This window comes from Bemisia tabaci, chromosome 1, assembly GCF_918797505.1.
Source record: "Bemisia tabaci chromosome 1, PGI_BMITA_v3".
Classification (NCBI taxonomy): domain Eukaryota; kingdom Metazoa; phylum Arthropoda; class Insecta; order Hemiptera; family Aleyrodidae; genus Bemisia; species Bemisia tabaci.
The window spans coordinates 42,883,868-42,901,087 of NC_092793.1; the positions used below are offsets into that span (position 1 = coordinate 42,883,868).

Sequence of the window (17,220 nt, forward strand, 5' to 3'; positions counted from 1 at the left end):
TCAGCTATTTTTAATGATGACCTGCGATTATCATTATTCGTTGTTTTACTGCAATGTTTCATTAATCAGTCATTGCAAAACGCGTTATTTTGACTTCAAAAAATTATTTTTTTCTTTATTCATCAAAAACATAATTCATTTCATTCGACAAGTAAAGTATACCTCATATCGTAATTTTTTAGGGGAAAAATAAAATCAACATTGATAGGAGGGTAAAAAAAAGGGCCGCGAAAGTCATTGCCGAGGACGAGTTTTCGTACTCTACTGCGCAGTGACGTAGTGTTGAGTGCCTGCAATGTATTTCTTAAGGGAGCACCCATTGTGACGTAGCATTGAGTGCCGCCGAGTTAGGGCCGGGCGGGGAAGTGGCTTTCAAAAAGATGCGCAATGACTGACCTGTGTGGATTGGTCTTGCACAAGACCAAGGTTTATTGAAGGTACGTGGTCGGTCAGTCGGTCGCTCGGTCGGGGATACGAGTTTGTGCTGCCGCTTTATCGAAGCGGATAATCGACTGGATGTCGCGGTGATTGGCGAAAGAAAGGTTGGAAGTGCGAGTGTAGTCGTGAAGCTGCTGTAAGCTGATTCTTGACATTCATAGACAAAAAAGACTAAACCATGAACTGATCTTATTAGTGGAGGTGGGTGTAGTTGCAATAGACAAAGGAGGAAAGTAATTGACTATAATAGTATAGTATAAAAAGTAATGTACTAGTAATTTATCATATCATAATTCAATTTTGACGTTCCGACTTCTTTTTATTTTACGTATCTGCTCTGAAAGCGATCGTTGCCATGTGTGTAACGGTTGACGAGGGGGTGCTTGTAGTTCGTAGATTATCCTCGCATAAAAACGATCATGTTGGTAAGTGAAACATGGCTCCTAGTTGACGTCAAGTAAGTAAAATAATTGTTCTGGAAAAAGGTTGCTCAAAAAACGCCGATTTTGCCCCCGTCTTCCCCACCTGGATTCTGCTTAAACTTTGCTCAGATGTTGTACTAAGTGCTCCCGATGCCTGGGCGAAATTTCAGCCACTCGGATAATCAGGAGAAGGGGCAAGAGGGCAAAGTTGCCACTCCGGCAAAACTTTAAAACTCGATATCTCGCGAACAGCTTGAGTGTAAGTGTTGGGATGTGCGCTAAAATGTGTCTTAAAATATTCTCTACGAGTACATCGATGCTGTTTTGATAGTTGCATGATTCATCATGGTCATAATTTAATTTTTTCGATTTTGACGTTTCGATTTTTTCCGTTTCTCGTATCTCCTCTCCAGGCGATCGTCGCGATGTGAACTAAAAACAGTCGAAGTGATTTACTGCGAAATTCTGAATCTGCCTCTTTTCATTTAACCTTTGGGAAATGATTTGTTCCCGAGTTACTTACTTTTCTATTATTTTACTTACTTCTGCTACGTTGATGACGTCAACTTGGAGCCATGTTTCACTTACTAACATGATCGTTTCTATGAGAGGATAATCGACAAACTACAAGCACCCCCTCGTCAACCGTTACACACATGGCAATTGCCAGGTAGTAGCAGTAGCTAGTACGATCGCTTTGAGAGCAGATACGTAAAATGAAAAAGAGTCGAAACGTCAAAATTGAATTATGACTATGATAAATTATTAGTATATTACTTTTCATACTATACCTACTATTATAGTCAATTACTTTTCTCCTTTGTCTGTTGCAACTACCCACCTCCACTAATAAGAGCAGTTCATGGTTTAGTCTTTTTTGTCTATGAATGTCAAGAATCAGCTTACAACAGCTTCATGACTACACTCGCACTTCCAACCTTTCTTTCGCCAACCACCATGGGTTTATGGGAAAACTCTGTTTCGACCGACCACGGTTTACCGCGCACGAATATGCAAGGATCGCGGAAATTGTGGTTTTTGCATTCCCTAGGCACCGAACCCGCCGAAACGCTATTAGTTTGCACCCGTTCCGACCACCGGAAGCCGAGAGACGAGCGTCGAAGATGTGATCTGCAGCGGAGCTTCGTTTCCCTCACCTTGGCGAGCGTGATGGGTGAGTCTATGAATAAGTAGTCTATGTACTTATCTCCCTTTTATATTACTCATAAAGATATGTTTGTTTATAAAAAAATGAATTATTGCGCAATAATTTTCTTTGTCTTTTAAATTTTTTCCAGGTTGATTCAGACTGTGCAAATAAATTACTTATAAAAGCTGCATGTGATATTCTACGCCAAGCCTCTAATAATAACAAATTTACTCTTGTACACATCGAAGCTTCATCCTTATCAGGGTTGAACGCCCAGATACCAGTCGCTGATGAGGCTATCTGTAGGCTGATACATTCTGAATCTGAAGGATGTGTCAAATCAAATAGCATTAGTAATCCAGAAAAACCCCCAAATCCACTCAACTATAATCAATTTCACTCCCAACTGAGGTAAGTTTTTCTAACTCAGTTGTTAAGGATCTTCTAATACTTCGAGTAGTTTAGTGTAAGCATGCTAAATTGCTCTTTCCTACAGCCATTCACTGCACCTATCCAAAGTCTTCATAGGGACTCAAAAACTTAAGTTCAAAGACATTTGCCCCCCCCCCCCCTTATCACTACCCTCGCGGACTCTCCAAAACCCTGCTTCGACCTTGTATTTGCGCCTCTTAACATTTCATCTCCTATCTCTAGCTTTTTTTGTTGAGAACGAGTCAAATTTGGCTGAATTTACCATAGATAGTAAAGGTTCTACCGGAAGAAAACAAGGTCATCATATTTTAGCTTTGAAAAAAATTCACAAACTGTTAGTCAATATTTTTTCAATTCAAACAGTTAACAAAAAATGGACGCAAACATTTTATTATCCAGATTATTATAGGTTATTTTTTCAATTCAAACAGTTAACAAAAAATGGACGCAAACATTTTATTATCCAGATTATTATAGGTTCTCTTTGTTCCCGCCGCGCCGGGCTCTTTTTTCACTTTTTTTTTTTTTTTTTTTTTTTTTTTTTTTTTTTTTTTTTTTTTTAATTTTCTTTGATATTTGTTTCAGAGCTGTGAATATTGATACTTCAGAGAACGTCGAAGCATTTTATTTAGACCGAATAGACTTATTAAGAGGGACGTTCGGTGTTCTGTTGTTTTTATATTCTGTTATGTCAACAAAGGTAATTGTTGCCACATCATATTGAATTTGCCTGCATTGATCGTTTTGTCTACGTGCTTGTCCCATCTGAGCTTGCCATCAACCGATTGACGAACGATTTAGTTTGACTCTTTTGCAATTTTTATCATGCACTGCAATGGAATTTTAACTGTTTTTAAATCATAAAACAATTTTGATATCCTTTATACTCTATGGCATGAATTAATTTTGGATCATGGATTCTGGGGGACACAAATCTATGTTGTGGCTTCAGTAAAACATTTAGTCTCAAAATTTTTTTGCCTACCTTTTTATAAAAAAAACCAACACTGATGAAAATTTGCAACATCATACCAAACGAGAGTAATTCAATTTTTAAAAAACCAAAAAATGCGGTGTTACTGATAAGGAACTCCATGCCATAGAGGGTTACCTCTGGCTACTATATTACACAAGAAAAGGGATGGTCCAATACTGGGGTAAGGGCACCACGCCTAAGCTTAGAGACTTAAAATGCACACTGGAATGAGGTAGTTGAGGCTAGTATTTCAAATCTGTACAAATCTCTCTCTTGCATTTATGTGTTATGTGCCTGCAGGCACTGGATCTTTGGCTTTTAGGCAAATTAGGCTTTGTCTCCACGGGAAGTTTAATGGAATTTGTCCCAAGTTCGAATTGCAGGAACGAAACCTCTGGGCTCTTTCACCGTTGAGCATACCAACAAATCTTTCTCAGCTTCTCTCATAATCATTTTTAGGACTCCACAAGGACTCATTTGATACTATTATTGACTAACTAAATATTTTTCCCAACCTCACAAATGAGATTTTTCCCCGGGACGAATCCCATGAACCATATGGGTTAAAATGTAAAATCCTGAGGACGAGAACTTTCTCCGATATTCTTTGATAACTTTAATTTTGCTCGAAATTTCCATTTAGGGGCTTAGAAAACAAGGCGCATAAGTGCAGTTTTTATTATTTCGAAAAAAACGAATTTAAAGTTCTGGATTTTTCTCGGACCTATAGAGAGCTCGGAATACCTTTAAACTTTACTCACACCTTCATGAACATCTTCTGAAATTTTCAGCTTAGTTAAGCCAAATTGAGGCCAGCAGTTGGGCTTAAAGTGACGGTAGGTCGCTCTTATCCCATCTAAACGAAAAATGCTCTTATCCCATTCGCTGTTTTCTCCACGTCAAATGACTTCCAGACAAAATCGCTTGGTATTTTGATAGACGTCACCTTCAACCACCAAAAAACATGCACAACTCAATTTTTATTCAGAACATGCTTCTGAGCACACAATTTTATTTTTATTTCCATCCATCCTTCCTTTTTTAATACAGAAGATCACGAAATGGTCTTGATTTCTGTTTCCCCTTCGCCGTTCCTTCCTGTTTTTACCGTCTGTGCTTTTAGTGAGGTCCAGTTGTTATCTTGTAGGTATCTCACCTGTTAGGGCTGGGCCGTAATCTCTAGTCTCGAATTTCTAAAACTGCACTTATGCGCCGTGACCTCCAAGCCCCTCAAATATACTCGCTAGGTAGAAGAGAAGATCAAAGTTTTTAAAAAAAAAAAACTCTAATTGAAGCCATTGAGATAAGAGAGTATCTAAAAGAGAAAATTTGAAATGTTTTCAAGGAGTTTCCATATGACCCAAATAAGTGGCAGCAGCAGATACTATTTGTGGTAGTGGTCAAAGATGGGATTTATTTGAACCAGCTTTTAAGTAGTAAGAGTTGGTGTTCATTTCTAACACATTATGCGAGGGGCGTTCAATAAGTAAATATGCCCTCCCCCTTCTAAAATCTATAACAATTGACCAATTTTAGAAAACTTGAGCCCAAAATCCTCCTTAAGATGTACTGAATTCAACGAAACAAACCGCAACAAAATCGGAGCCAGTTGTTCTGTAATCACCTTTTTGAGGTAATTATTTGGATTTTTCCTGCAAGTGGGACACGAAAGCTGCATTGACCTTAAAATCATGGCGAACATAGGTAAGAAGATATCATGAAAGATTCACCGATAATAATGCCTTAATAGGTCACTTTTATGGGTTCCGGAAAACAAATGGTTCAGTGGCAGTGTTCATCATGAAGTTACCGCGCGCTTCACATTGTTCAAGATCACATTGTTGCTTCCAAATGGGAAGTATTCCCATACCCTCCCTACTTCTCTGATTCGGCACCATCGGACTACCATTTTTTCCATTTTCTGAAAGCTGAACTCTGGGGAGTTCATTTCGAATCCGTGGAAGAGATCAAACATGCCGTCCACACTTTGTTCACCAGTCAGCCGAAGGACTTCTGCCCGCGAAGTATCCATGAGCTTTCCTCTCGGTATTGCACTGAGGGCGCGATACGGTGATGTCTGCACCTGAGGTTTTTTTAGCACACGCTGGCAACAACGCAACCCTTTCTCGGCCGATACCGGTCTCAATTAAATCTAAGACCGCGCGGGCGCGCGACCTCAGCGGATCTCAATTCGTCATGCTTTTTCGCCGTACCTCTGGACTACTGGAGCTCCAAAAATAATTGTTAAAATCTGCTTCGATTTTAACTCTCTTAGTAAACTTACATTCTGCCTAAAAAAAAAAATCAGAGTATAATCAGCTATATTTCTCTATGATATGTGATATGCAACAGAGATAGTGTCCAGTAAGTCGCAAATTCAGCAGATGAAGTATTTTTCACATTATACTGCAGAATCGCATACAGGGTTTTTCAAAAGTCATACACCACTAATCATGAGGGGGGTGGCTATTTGAAATTTTTGAGTTGCCCCCCGACCCCCTTGTAACGAGGCAAATCCCCCTTCTCTGCGAAGCAGGTCCAGGACATCAGAGGCACATACGTCCTCTGGTATAAGATATGCCAACGTTACTTGAGGTGCCGGATAACTTCAGTGGGATGCCTGGATTCGGGCGCCATAGAAAAAAATAATAATGAGTGAAATCGAAAATTGAGAGAGAGAAAATTTTAACTGGAAAGGGAATTTAGCAGAGTTCCGTCTGATGCTGCTCAGCTCGCGCACCACTACTTCACTACTTGCGTTAAAGGTTGAAAGCGTGTTTTCCAACTTACAAGTATTTATTTAAATGGAGATTTATCAATAATTTCCACGTATACATATAATTCATTCTTAAAATTCTACGGATATTCTGATCGAAACTCGAGGGAAAATGGTTCGGAAGGTAAATTAAAATACATCTCTAAGACCAACCAAATCTAAGATCTACTACTTTTCTCAGTAAAACTCGCAGAGAGATGCAGCTCAACTCGCGCACCTCGCTCCGCGCTTTCCACCGAGGAAAGGCCGCTACTCTTGGATCACGTTTGCAGGGGTAGTGCACCTCAGCTCGGGCACCACGTCCCACGCAACCGAAACCCCAAGAGGTCCAAAGCTGGAGCAAATCTTCGGTAGAGCTTTATTCACCGTACCGCCTATTTGCTTCAACCGCAGACATAACAAGCCAGAATCGCAAAGTAAGAAGAGAAATGCAGGCTCACCTCGCCGCACCTCGATCGACGTACTAGATAACTCGCTTTAACAGTCTGCTGGATCGGAACGTCCCCCCGTGAGCGATGGGTCTGGTCGGGAGGCCACCAATTTACAAATTTCAAAAAAAAGCAAGTGCTCGAGTTCCGTTCAATTTTGTGAGCATACAATATATCAAAAAAAAATATAAAATTTACATCGTTGGCTTTGCCTCGACTTCTTTTATCGAACTATACAGTTAAAATTAAAATACAATTTGTTTTTAAAATTTTAAATTAATGAAAAATATTTAAAAATTGACAGAATTGTCGCAGCGCTCCCTATTGGCGCGTCGCGGTGCTCGGATGGACGCCGAGCGTCAGCTGATTTCTTCCTTGGCTCGCCGGCGCAGGCGCGGCGATGCCAAGCGTGGTCGCTCGGGAGTTATTCCTCGTTTTTTTTTTCGACAATCTATAAACTTAAAAACGGGGGAAAATTTCCCCGTTACAGATCTCCTCCCCTTCGGGAATCGGGAAAAGAGTTGAAAAATGGATGAAAGCACATGAGGCAGCATCTTACTGCTGAATGAAAGCCTAAAAATGTACAATACATAACCATATTTGGGTTTGACAACTAATTTTAGGGCAAACCTGAAACAATTCAAAAGGAATCCACCTGACTTTTCCAGGAATTAAAAGAAAAATAATTATGGTAAAAAAAATGCGGGCTAGAAAATTTTCCTAGGAGGGAAGTTTACAAAACGTTCTGTGAAACATAAAAGAGAGCAGTTCATTAGCATAAAAATCGAAGAAAATGGATTGTTACATAATTTAGAAACTGAACAGCCGGTCGGAGTTTTAAATGATGACTTAAAGTACTTAATCCTTACTGAAATAGTTTATTCCAAATGGTTTTAGTCTTTCATGTGTCCGGCTTTATTTGTGAGAACGAATCTCTATGAACCATGTAAACAACAAATCGTGGTGATTGGGGTTTCGCAAATACTTCGCAGCAACCAAACATAGCTCAACTCGAAAACCTGTTTGCAGAGTCCTCAAATAAGGGAGATTGGACGAAACACCTTAGCTAGTCAAATCCATGAACCTAGCAATCCATAAGGTGGCCAATTCCACACAAAAAAATCGGACTCCCAAACTACACAAAAATGAGTTGAGACACTGGAATTACAACCGGAATGTCCCATTGCTTAGTAACTTTGTCAGAATCCACCGAACCAAAGCACCACAATCAAACTTCTCAGATTTGTCAGGGTCATTGAAGATTCCACAAAGCGGTAATTCCAAATAAACCTTCACCGGGGACAACATTCCAAGACTTTGTAGGTAAACCCTAAACCCTACTGAAATCCATCCAGAACTTACTTTTCAGGATACTCATTTCTCAGACTAAAATCAAATATAAAGAACAGAATGGTACGGACTTAAAAGAAACTAATTCAAAAATATCTGTAAATGTCATTTCAAAATTTGCGAGTTTAAAAATTTGAGGTTCATTTCTACGTTGGATCTGCAATACATTTTACAACCAAGAATGGCCGCTGGTGCATGGCATAACAATTTTCGCCAAACTCAATCGCACCAGTTCGACACACAAAAAAAAAAATTTGCTCTCCCAACAACAAAAATAAATGAAACCTACCAAATCGCACGACATCCGAAAAAAATCCTTCAAAACGTGGTGACAATTTCAAAGACATAAAGCATAGAGAGGAGAAAAAAATTGACAACACTGGCAAAATATTTTAAAAAAAAATAAGCCTCCTGGAAAAATTTCTAGATCTTCTCATAAGAACCCTTAAACTTTAAAACGAATTCAATACAAGAGTTAAATTTAAAAAACATTGTTGCTAAGTCAAAATAATGCTCTAAAGCTATATATAAAAATTTCACTCAAGAAACATAAGTTAGAAAACTTTAAACTCCAAAGAAATACTTTTAATTTCAAAATAATTTCTTTCGCGTGGACTGATTTTTTTAAAAATAAAATAATAGACGTTTAAAATATTAGAAAAAAAAATCAACCTTAAATTCGTTAGCAGCTATCATTGCGCTACTTCACACAGAAAAATTCTCAAAAGTATTTGGAACGTGTACACACAAGTTGCCTAATAATGATGCCCAATAATAAAATGACTGTATGTAATCAATTTTCGGTCCAAGTACTAAAACAATACAAATCTAAAATCACAAAAGCTTAATAAAATGTGTGTTAACACTCTTTACGTTCGGTATCCATTTTGCAGGATAAAATAATCAACACTAGGAAAAGAACCGGTTGAAACGTGCAATCCACGAATTCTCAAAAAAAATTTAAAAAAATTCAATTAAATTTGGCAACAAGTACCTTTCAAAAAAAATTGAAATCTGCTTATTCAATTTTTCACAACTTCAATACCTTAAAAATTGTTTGTGAAATAAAACATGTTCAAAAGTAATACAGATAAGAAACATAAACATCATCGAATTTCGGTCAGAATTTCTAAATGTTCTCTCATCATTTATTGAAATAAAAATTTAATACTTTGTGTGGAAAATAGTCTCAAAACAAATTTTTGAAAAAGAAAAGTCCCAGTTCGCGGGCTGCCACTTTGTAACGAGGCAAATCCCCCTTCTCTGCGAAGCAGGTCCAGGACATCAGAGGCACATACGTCCTCTGGTATAAGATATGCCAACGTTACTTGAGGTGCCGGATAACTTCAGTGGGATGCCTGGATTCGGGCGCCATAGAAAAAAATAATAATGAGTGAAATCGAAATTGAGAGAGAGAAAATTTTAACTGGAAAGGGAATTTAGCAGAGTTCCGTCTGATGCTGCTCAGCTCGCGCACCACTACTTCACTACTTGCGTTAAAGGTTGAAAGCGTGTTTTCCAACTTACAAGTATTTATTTAAATGGAGATTTATCAATAATTTCCACGTATACATATAATTCATTCTTAAAATTCTACGGATATTCTGATCGAAACTCGAGGGAAAATGGTTCGGAAGGTAAATTAAAATACATCTCTAAGACCAACCAAATCTAAGATCTACTACTTTTCTCAGTAAAACTCGCAGAGAGATGCAGCTCAACTCGCGCACCTCGCTCCGCGCTTTCCACCGAGGAAAGGCCGCTACTCTTGGATCACGTTTGCAGGGGTAGTGCACCTCAGCTCGGGCACCACGTCCCACGCAACCGAAACCCCAAGAGGTCCAAAGCTGGAGCAAATCTTCGGTAGAGCTTTATTCACCGTACCGCCTATTTGCTTCAACCGCAGACATAACAAGCCAGAATCGCAAAGTAAGAAGAGAAATGCAGGCTCACCTCGCCGCACCTCGATCGACGTACTAGATAACTCGCTTTAACAGTCTGCTGGATCGGAACGTCCCCCCGTGAGCGATGGGTCTGGTCGGGAGGCCACCAATTTACAAATTTCAAAAAAAAGCAAGTGCTCGAGTTCCGTTCAATTTTGTGAGCATACAATATATCAAAAAAAAATATAAAATTTACATCGTTGGCTTTGCCTCGACTTCTTTTATCGAACTATACAGTTAAAATTAAAATACAATTTGTTTTTAAAATTTTAAATTAATGAAAAATATTTCAAAATTGACAGAATTGTCGCAGCGCTCCCTATTGGCGCGTTGCGGTGCTCGGATGGACGCCGAGCGTCAGCTGATTTCTTCCTTGGCTCGCCGGCGCAGGCGCGGCGATGCCAAGCGTGGTCGCTCGGGAGTTATTCCTCGTTTTTTTTTTCGACAATCTATAAACTTAAAAACGGGGGAAAATTTCCCCGTTACAGATCTCCTCCCCTTCGGGAATCGGGAAAAGAGTTGAAAAATGGATGAAAGCACATGAGGCAGCATCTTACTGCTGAATGAAAGCCTAAAAATGTACAATACATAACCATATTTGGGTTTGACAACTAATTTTAGGGCAAACCTGAAACAATTCAAAAGGAATCCACCTGACTTTTCCAGGAATTAAAAGAAAAATAATTATGGTAAAAAAAATGCGGGCTAGAAAATTTTCCTAGGAGGGAAGTTTACAAAACGTTCTGTGAAACATAAAAGAGAGCAGTTCATTAGCATAAAAATCGAAGAAAATGGATTGTTACATAATTTAGAAACTGAACAGCCGGTCGGAGTTTTAAATGATGACTTAAAGTACTTAATCCTTACTGAAATAGTTTATTCCAAATGGTTTTAGTCTTTCATGTGTCCGGCTTTATTTGTGAGAACGAATCTCTATGAACCATGTAAACAACAAATCGTGGTGATTGGGGTTTCGCAAATACTTCGCAGCAACCAAACATAGCTCAACTCGAAAACCTGTTTGCAGAGTCCTCAAATAAGGGAGATTGGACGAAACACCTTAGCTAGTCAAATCCATGAACCTAGCAATCCATAAGGTGGCCAATTCCACACAAAAAAAATCGGACTCCCAAACTACACAAAAATGAGTTGAGACACTGGAATTACAACCGGAATGTCCCATTGCTTAGTAACTTTGTCAGAATCCACCGAACCAAAGCACCACAATCAAACTTCTCAGATTTGTCAGGGTCATTGAAGATTCCACAAAGCGGTAATTCCAAATAAACCTTCACCGGGGACAACATTCCAAGACTTTGTAGGTAAACCCTAAACCCTACTGAAATCCATCCAGAACTTACTTTTCAGGATACTCATTTCTCAGACTAAAATCAAATATAAAGAACAGAATGGTACGGACTTAAAAGAAACTAATTCAAAAATATCTGTAAATGTCATTTCAAAATTTGCGAGTTTAAAAATTTGAGGTTCATTTCTACGTTGGATCTGCAATACATTTTACAACCAAGAATGGCCGCTGGTGCATGGCATAACAATTTTCGCCAAACTCAATCGCACCAGTTCGACACACAAAAAAAAAAATTTGCTCTCCCAACAACAAAAATAAATGAAACCTACCAAATCGCACGACATCCGAAAAAAATCCTTCAAAACGTGGTGACAATTTCAAAGACATAAAGCATAGAGAGGAGAAAAAAATTGACAACACTGGCAAAATATTTTAAAAAAAAAATAAGCCTCCTGGAAAAATTTCTAGATCTTCTCATAAGAACCCTTAAACTTTAAAACGAATTCAATACAAGAGTTAAATTTAAAAAACATTGTTGCTAAGTCAAAATAATGCTCTAAAGCTATATATAAAAATTTCACTCAAGAAACATAAGTTAGAAAACTTTAAACTCCAAAGAAATACTTTTAATTTCAAAATAATTTCTTTCGCGTGGACTGATTTTTTTAAAAATAAAATAATAGACGTTTAAAATATTAGAAAAAAAAATCAACCTTAAATTCGTTAGCAGCTATCATTGCGCTACTTCACACAGAAAAATTCTCAAAAGTATTTGGAACGTGTACACACAAGTTGCCTAATAATGATGCCCAATAATAAAATGACTGTATGTAATCAATTTTCGGTCCAAGTACTAAAACAATACAAATCTAAAATCACAAAAGCTTAATAAAATGTGTGTTAACACTCTTTACGTTCGGTATCCATTTTGCAGGATAAAATAATCAACACTAGGAAAAGAACCGGTTGAAACGTGCAATCCACGAATTCTCAAAAAAAATTTAAAAAAATTCAATTAAATTTGGCAACAAGTACCTTTCAAAAAAAATTGAAATCTGCTTATTCAATTTTTCACAACTTCAATACCTTAAAAATTGTTTGTGAAATAAAACATGTTCAAAAGTAATACAGATAAGAAACATAAACATCATCGAATTTCGGTCAGAATTTCTAAATGTTCTCTCATCATTTATTGAAATAAAAATTTAATACTTTGTGTGGAAAATAGTCTCAAAACAAATTTTTGAAAAAGAAAAGTCCCAGTTCGCGGGCTGCCACTTTGTAACGAGGCAAATCCCCCTTCTCTGCGAAGCAGGTCCAGGACATCAGAGGCACATACGTCCTCTGGTATAAGATATGCCAACGTTACTTGAGGTGCCGGATAACTTCAGTGGGATGCCTGGATTCGGGCGCCATAGAAAAAAATAATAATGAGTGAAATCGAAAATTGAGAGAGAGAAAATTTTAACTGGAAAGGGAATTTAGCAGAGTTCCGTCTGATGCTGCTCAGCTCGCGCACCACTACTTCACTACTTGCGTTAAAGGTTGAAAGCGTGTTTTCCAACTTACAAGTATTTATTTAAATGGAGATTTATCAATAATTTCCACGTATACATATAATTCATTCTTAAAATTCTACGGATATTCTGATCGAAACTCGAGGGAAAATGGTTCGGAAGGTAAATTAAAATACATCTCTAAGACCAACCAAATCTAAGATCTACTACTTTTCTCAGTAAAACTCGCAGAGAGATGCAGCTCAACTCGCGCACCTCGCTCCGCGCTTTCCACCGAGGAAAGGCCGCTACTCTTGGATCACGTTTGCAGGGGTAGTGCACCTCAGCTCGGGCACCACGTCCCACGCAACCGAAACCCCAAGAGGTCCAAAGCTGGAGCAAATCTTCGGTAGAGCTTTATTCACCGTACCGCCTATTTGCTTCAACCGCAGACATAACAAGCCAGAATCGCAAAGTAAGAAGAGAAATGCAGGCTCACCTCGCCGCACCTCGATCGACGTACTAGATAACTCGCTTTAACAGTCTGCTGGATCGGAACGTCCCCCCGTGAGCGATGGGTCTGGTCGGGAGGCCACCAATTTACAAATTTCAAAAAAAAGCAAGTGCTCGAGTTCCGTTCAATTTTGTGAGCATACAATATATCAAAAAAAATATAAAATTTACATCGTTGGCTTTGCCTCGACTTCTTTTATCGAACTATACAGTTAAAATTAAAATACAATTTGTTTTTAAAATTTTAAATTAATGAAAAATATTTAAAAATTGACAGAATTGTCGCAGCGCTCCCTATTGGCGCGTCGCGGTGCTCGGATGGACGCCGAGCGTCAGCTGATTTCTTCCTTGGCTCGCCGGCGCAGGCGCGGCGATGCCAAGCGTGGTCGCTCGGGAGTTATTCCTCGTTTTTTTTTTCGACAATCTATAAACTTAAAAACGGGGGAAAATTTCCCCGTTACAGATCTCCTCCCCTTCGGGAATCGGGAAAAGAGTTGAAAAATGGATGAAAGCACATGAGGCAGCATCTTACTGCTGAATGAAAGCCTAAAAATGTACAATACATAACCATATTTGGGTTTGACAACTAATTTTAGGGCAAACCTGAAACAATTCAAAAGGAATCCACCTGACTTTTCCAGGAATTAAAAGAAAAATAATTATGGTAAAAAAAATGCGGGCTAGAAAATTTTCCTAGGAGGGAAGTTTACAAAACGTTCTGTGAAACATAAAAGAGAGCAGTTCATTAGCATAAAAATCGAAGAAAATGGATTGTTACATAATTTAGAAACTGAACAGCCGGTCGGAGTTTTAAATGATGACTTAAAGTACTTAATCCTTACTGAAATAGTTTATTCCAAATGGTTTTAGTCTTTCATGTGTCCGGCTTTATTTGTGAGAACGAATCTCTATGAACCATGTAAACAACAAATCGTGGTGATTGGGGTTTCGCAAATACTTCGCAGCAACCAAACATAGCTCAACTCGAAAACCTGTTTGCAGAGTCCTCAAATAAGGGAGATTGGACGAAACACCTTAGCTAGTCAAATCCATGAACCTAGCAATCCATAAGGTGGCCAATTCCACACAAAAAAATCGGACTCCCAAACTACACAAAAATGAGTTGAGACACTGGAATTACAACCGGAATGTCCCATTGCTTAGTAACTTTGTCAGAATCCACCGAACCAAAGCACCACAATCAAACTTCTCAGATTTGTCAGGGTCATTGAAGATTCCACAAAGCGGTAATTCCAAATAAACCTTCACCGGGGACAACATTCCAAGACTTTGTAGGTAAACCCTAAACCCTACTGAAATCCATCCAGAACTTACTTTTCAGGATACTCATTTCTCAGACTAAAATCAAATATAAAGAACAGAATGGTACGGACTTAAAAGAAACTAATTCAAAAATATCTGTAAATGTCATTTCAAAATTTGCGAGTTTAAAAATTTGAGGTTCATTTCTACGTTGGATCTGCAATACATTTTACAACCAAGAATGGCCGCTGGTGCATGGCATAACAATTTTCGCCAAACTCAATCGCACCAGTTCGACACACAAAAAAAAAATTTGCTCTCCCAACAACAAAAATAAATGAAACCTACCAAATCGCACGACATCCGAAAAAAATCCTTCAAAACGTGGTGACAATTTCAAAGACATAAAGCATAGAGAGGAGAAAAAAATTGACAACACTGGCAAAATATTTTAAAAAAAAATAAGCCTCCTGGAAAAATTTCTAGATCTTCTCATAAGAACCCTTAAACTTTAAAACGAATTCAATACAAGAGTTAAATTTAAAAAACATTGTTGCTAAGTCAAAATAATGCTCTAAAGCTATATATAAAAATTTCACTCAAGAAACATAAGTTAGAAAACTTTAAACTCCAAAGAAATACTTTTAATTTCAAAATAATTTCTTTCGCGTGGACTGATTTTTTTTAAAAATAAAATAATAGACGTTTAAAATATTAGAAAAAAAAATCAACCTTAAATTCGTTAGCAGCTATCATTGCGCTACTTCACACAGAAAAATTCTCAAAAGTATTTGGAACGTGTACACACAAGTTGCCTAATAATGATGCCCAATAATAAAATGACTGTATGTAATCAATTTTCGGTCCAAGTACTAAAACAATACAAATCTAAAATCACAAAAGCTTAATAAAATGTGTGTTAACACTCTTTACGTTCGGTATCCATTTTGCAGGATAAAATAATCAACACTAGGAAAAGAACCGGTTGAAACGTGCAATCCACGAATTCTCAAAAAAAATTTAAAAAAATTCAATTAAATTTGGCAACAAGTACCTTTCAAAAAAAATTGAAATCTGCTTATTCAATTTTTCACAACTTCAATACCTTAAAAATTGTTTGTGAAATAAAACATGTTCAAAAGTAATACAGATAAGAAACATAAACATCATCGAATTTCGGTCAGAATTTCTAAATGTTCTCTCATCATTTATTGAAATAAAAATTTAATACTTTGTGTGGAAAATAGTCTCAAAACAAATTTTTGAAAAAGAAAAGTCCCAGTTCGCGGGCTGCCACTTTGTAACGAGGCAAATCCCCCTTCTCTGCGAAGCAGGTCCAGGACATCAGAGGCACATACGTCCTCTGGTATAAGATATGCCAACGTTACTTGAGGTGCCGGATAACTTCAGTGGGATGCCTGGATTCGGGCGCCATAGAAAAAAATAATAATGAGTGAAATCGAAAATTGAGAGAGAGAAAATTTTAACTGGAAAGGGAATTTAGCAGAGTTCCGTCTGATGCTGCTCAGCTCGCGCACCACTACTTCACTACTTGCGTTAAAGGTTGAAAGCGTGTTTTCCAACTTACAAGTATTTATTTAAATGGAGATTTATCAATAATTTCCACGTATACATATAATTCATTCTTAAAATTCTACGGATATTCTGATCGAAACTCGAGGGAAAATGGTTCGGAAGGTAAATTAAAATACATCTCTAAGACCAACCAAATCTAAGATCTACTACTTTTCTCAGTAAAACTCGCAGAGAGATGCAGCTCAACTCGCGCACCTCGCTCCGCGCTTTCCACCGAGGAAAGGCCGCTACTCTTGGATCACGTTTGCAGGGGTAGTGCACCTCAGCTCGGGCACCACGTCCCACGCAACCGAAACCCCAAGAGGTCCAAAGCTGGAGCAAATCTTCGGTAGAGCTTTATTCACCGTACCGCCTATTTGCTTCAACCGCAGACATAACAAGCCAGAATCGCAAAGTAAGAAGAGAAATGCAGGCTCACCTCGCCGCACCTCGATCGACGTACTAGATAACTCGCTTTAACAGTCTGCTGGATCGGAACGTCCCCCCGTGAGCGATGGGTCTGGTCGGGAGGCCACCAATTTACAAATTTCAAAAAAAAGCAAGTGCTCGAGTTCCGTTCAATTTTGTGAGCATACAATATATCAAAAAAAAATATAAAATTTACATCGTTGGCTTTGCCTCGACTTCTTTTATCGAACTATACAGTTAAAATTAAAATACAATTTGTTTTTAAAATTTTAAATTAATGAAAAATATTTAAAAATTGACAGAATTGTCGCAGCGCTCCCTATTGGCGCGTTGCGGTGCTCGGATGGACGCCGAGCGTCAGCTGATTTCTTCCTTGGCTCGCCGGCGCAGGCGCGGCGATGCCAAGCGTGGTCGCTCGGGAGTTATTCCTCGTTTTTTTTTTCGACAATCTATAAACTTAAAAACGGGGGAAAATTTCCCCGTTACACCCCTCCCCCCAAGTGGATCAAAAACTGGAAAGTAAAACTTTCCCCCTCGATATGAGGAAGAACGTCTTAAACCACAAGTCAATATCATAATTAGAACTAAAGTTGTGGCCAGTGGTGCGTGACTTTTGAATAACCCTGTATTTTCCGTAGTTTGACCACTAACTCACTTAAAATTTCACCGCAAATCTGAAAATGTAAGATGTAAAGATTTTTATTTTTTTTTTCTTTAAAA

At 38.2% G+C, this 17,220-nt stretch overlaps 1 protein-coding gene across 2 annotated transcripts in view; it reads left to right on the forward strand.

Annotated features, from left to right (window-relative positions):
* Nucleotides 1–17,220, forward strand: part of LOC109039519 (ubiquitin carboxyl-terminal hydrolase MINDY-3 homolog) — a 111,824-nt gene that overhangs the window by 78,351 nt on the left and 16,253 nt on the right. For both annotated transcript variants that reach the window (XM_072301149.1, XM_072301150.1), the window contains exons 3-4: nt 2,159–2,421; nt 3,028–3,142. In XM_072301149.1, the coding sequence (XP_072157250.1) occupies nt 2,159–2,421; nt 3,028–3,142 (378 nt within the window). The remainder of the gene's footprint in view (nt 1–2,158; nt 2,422–3,027; nt 3,143–17,220) is intronic.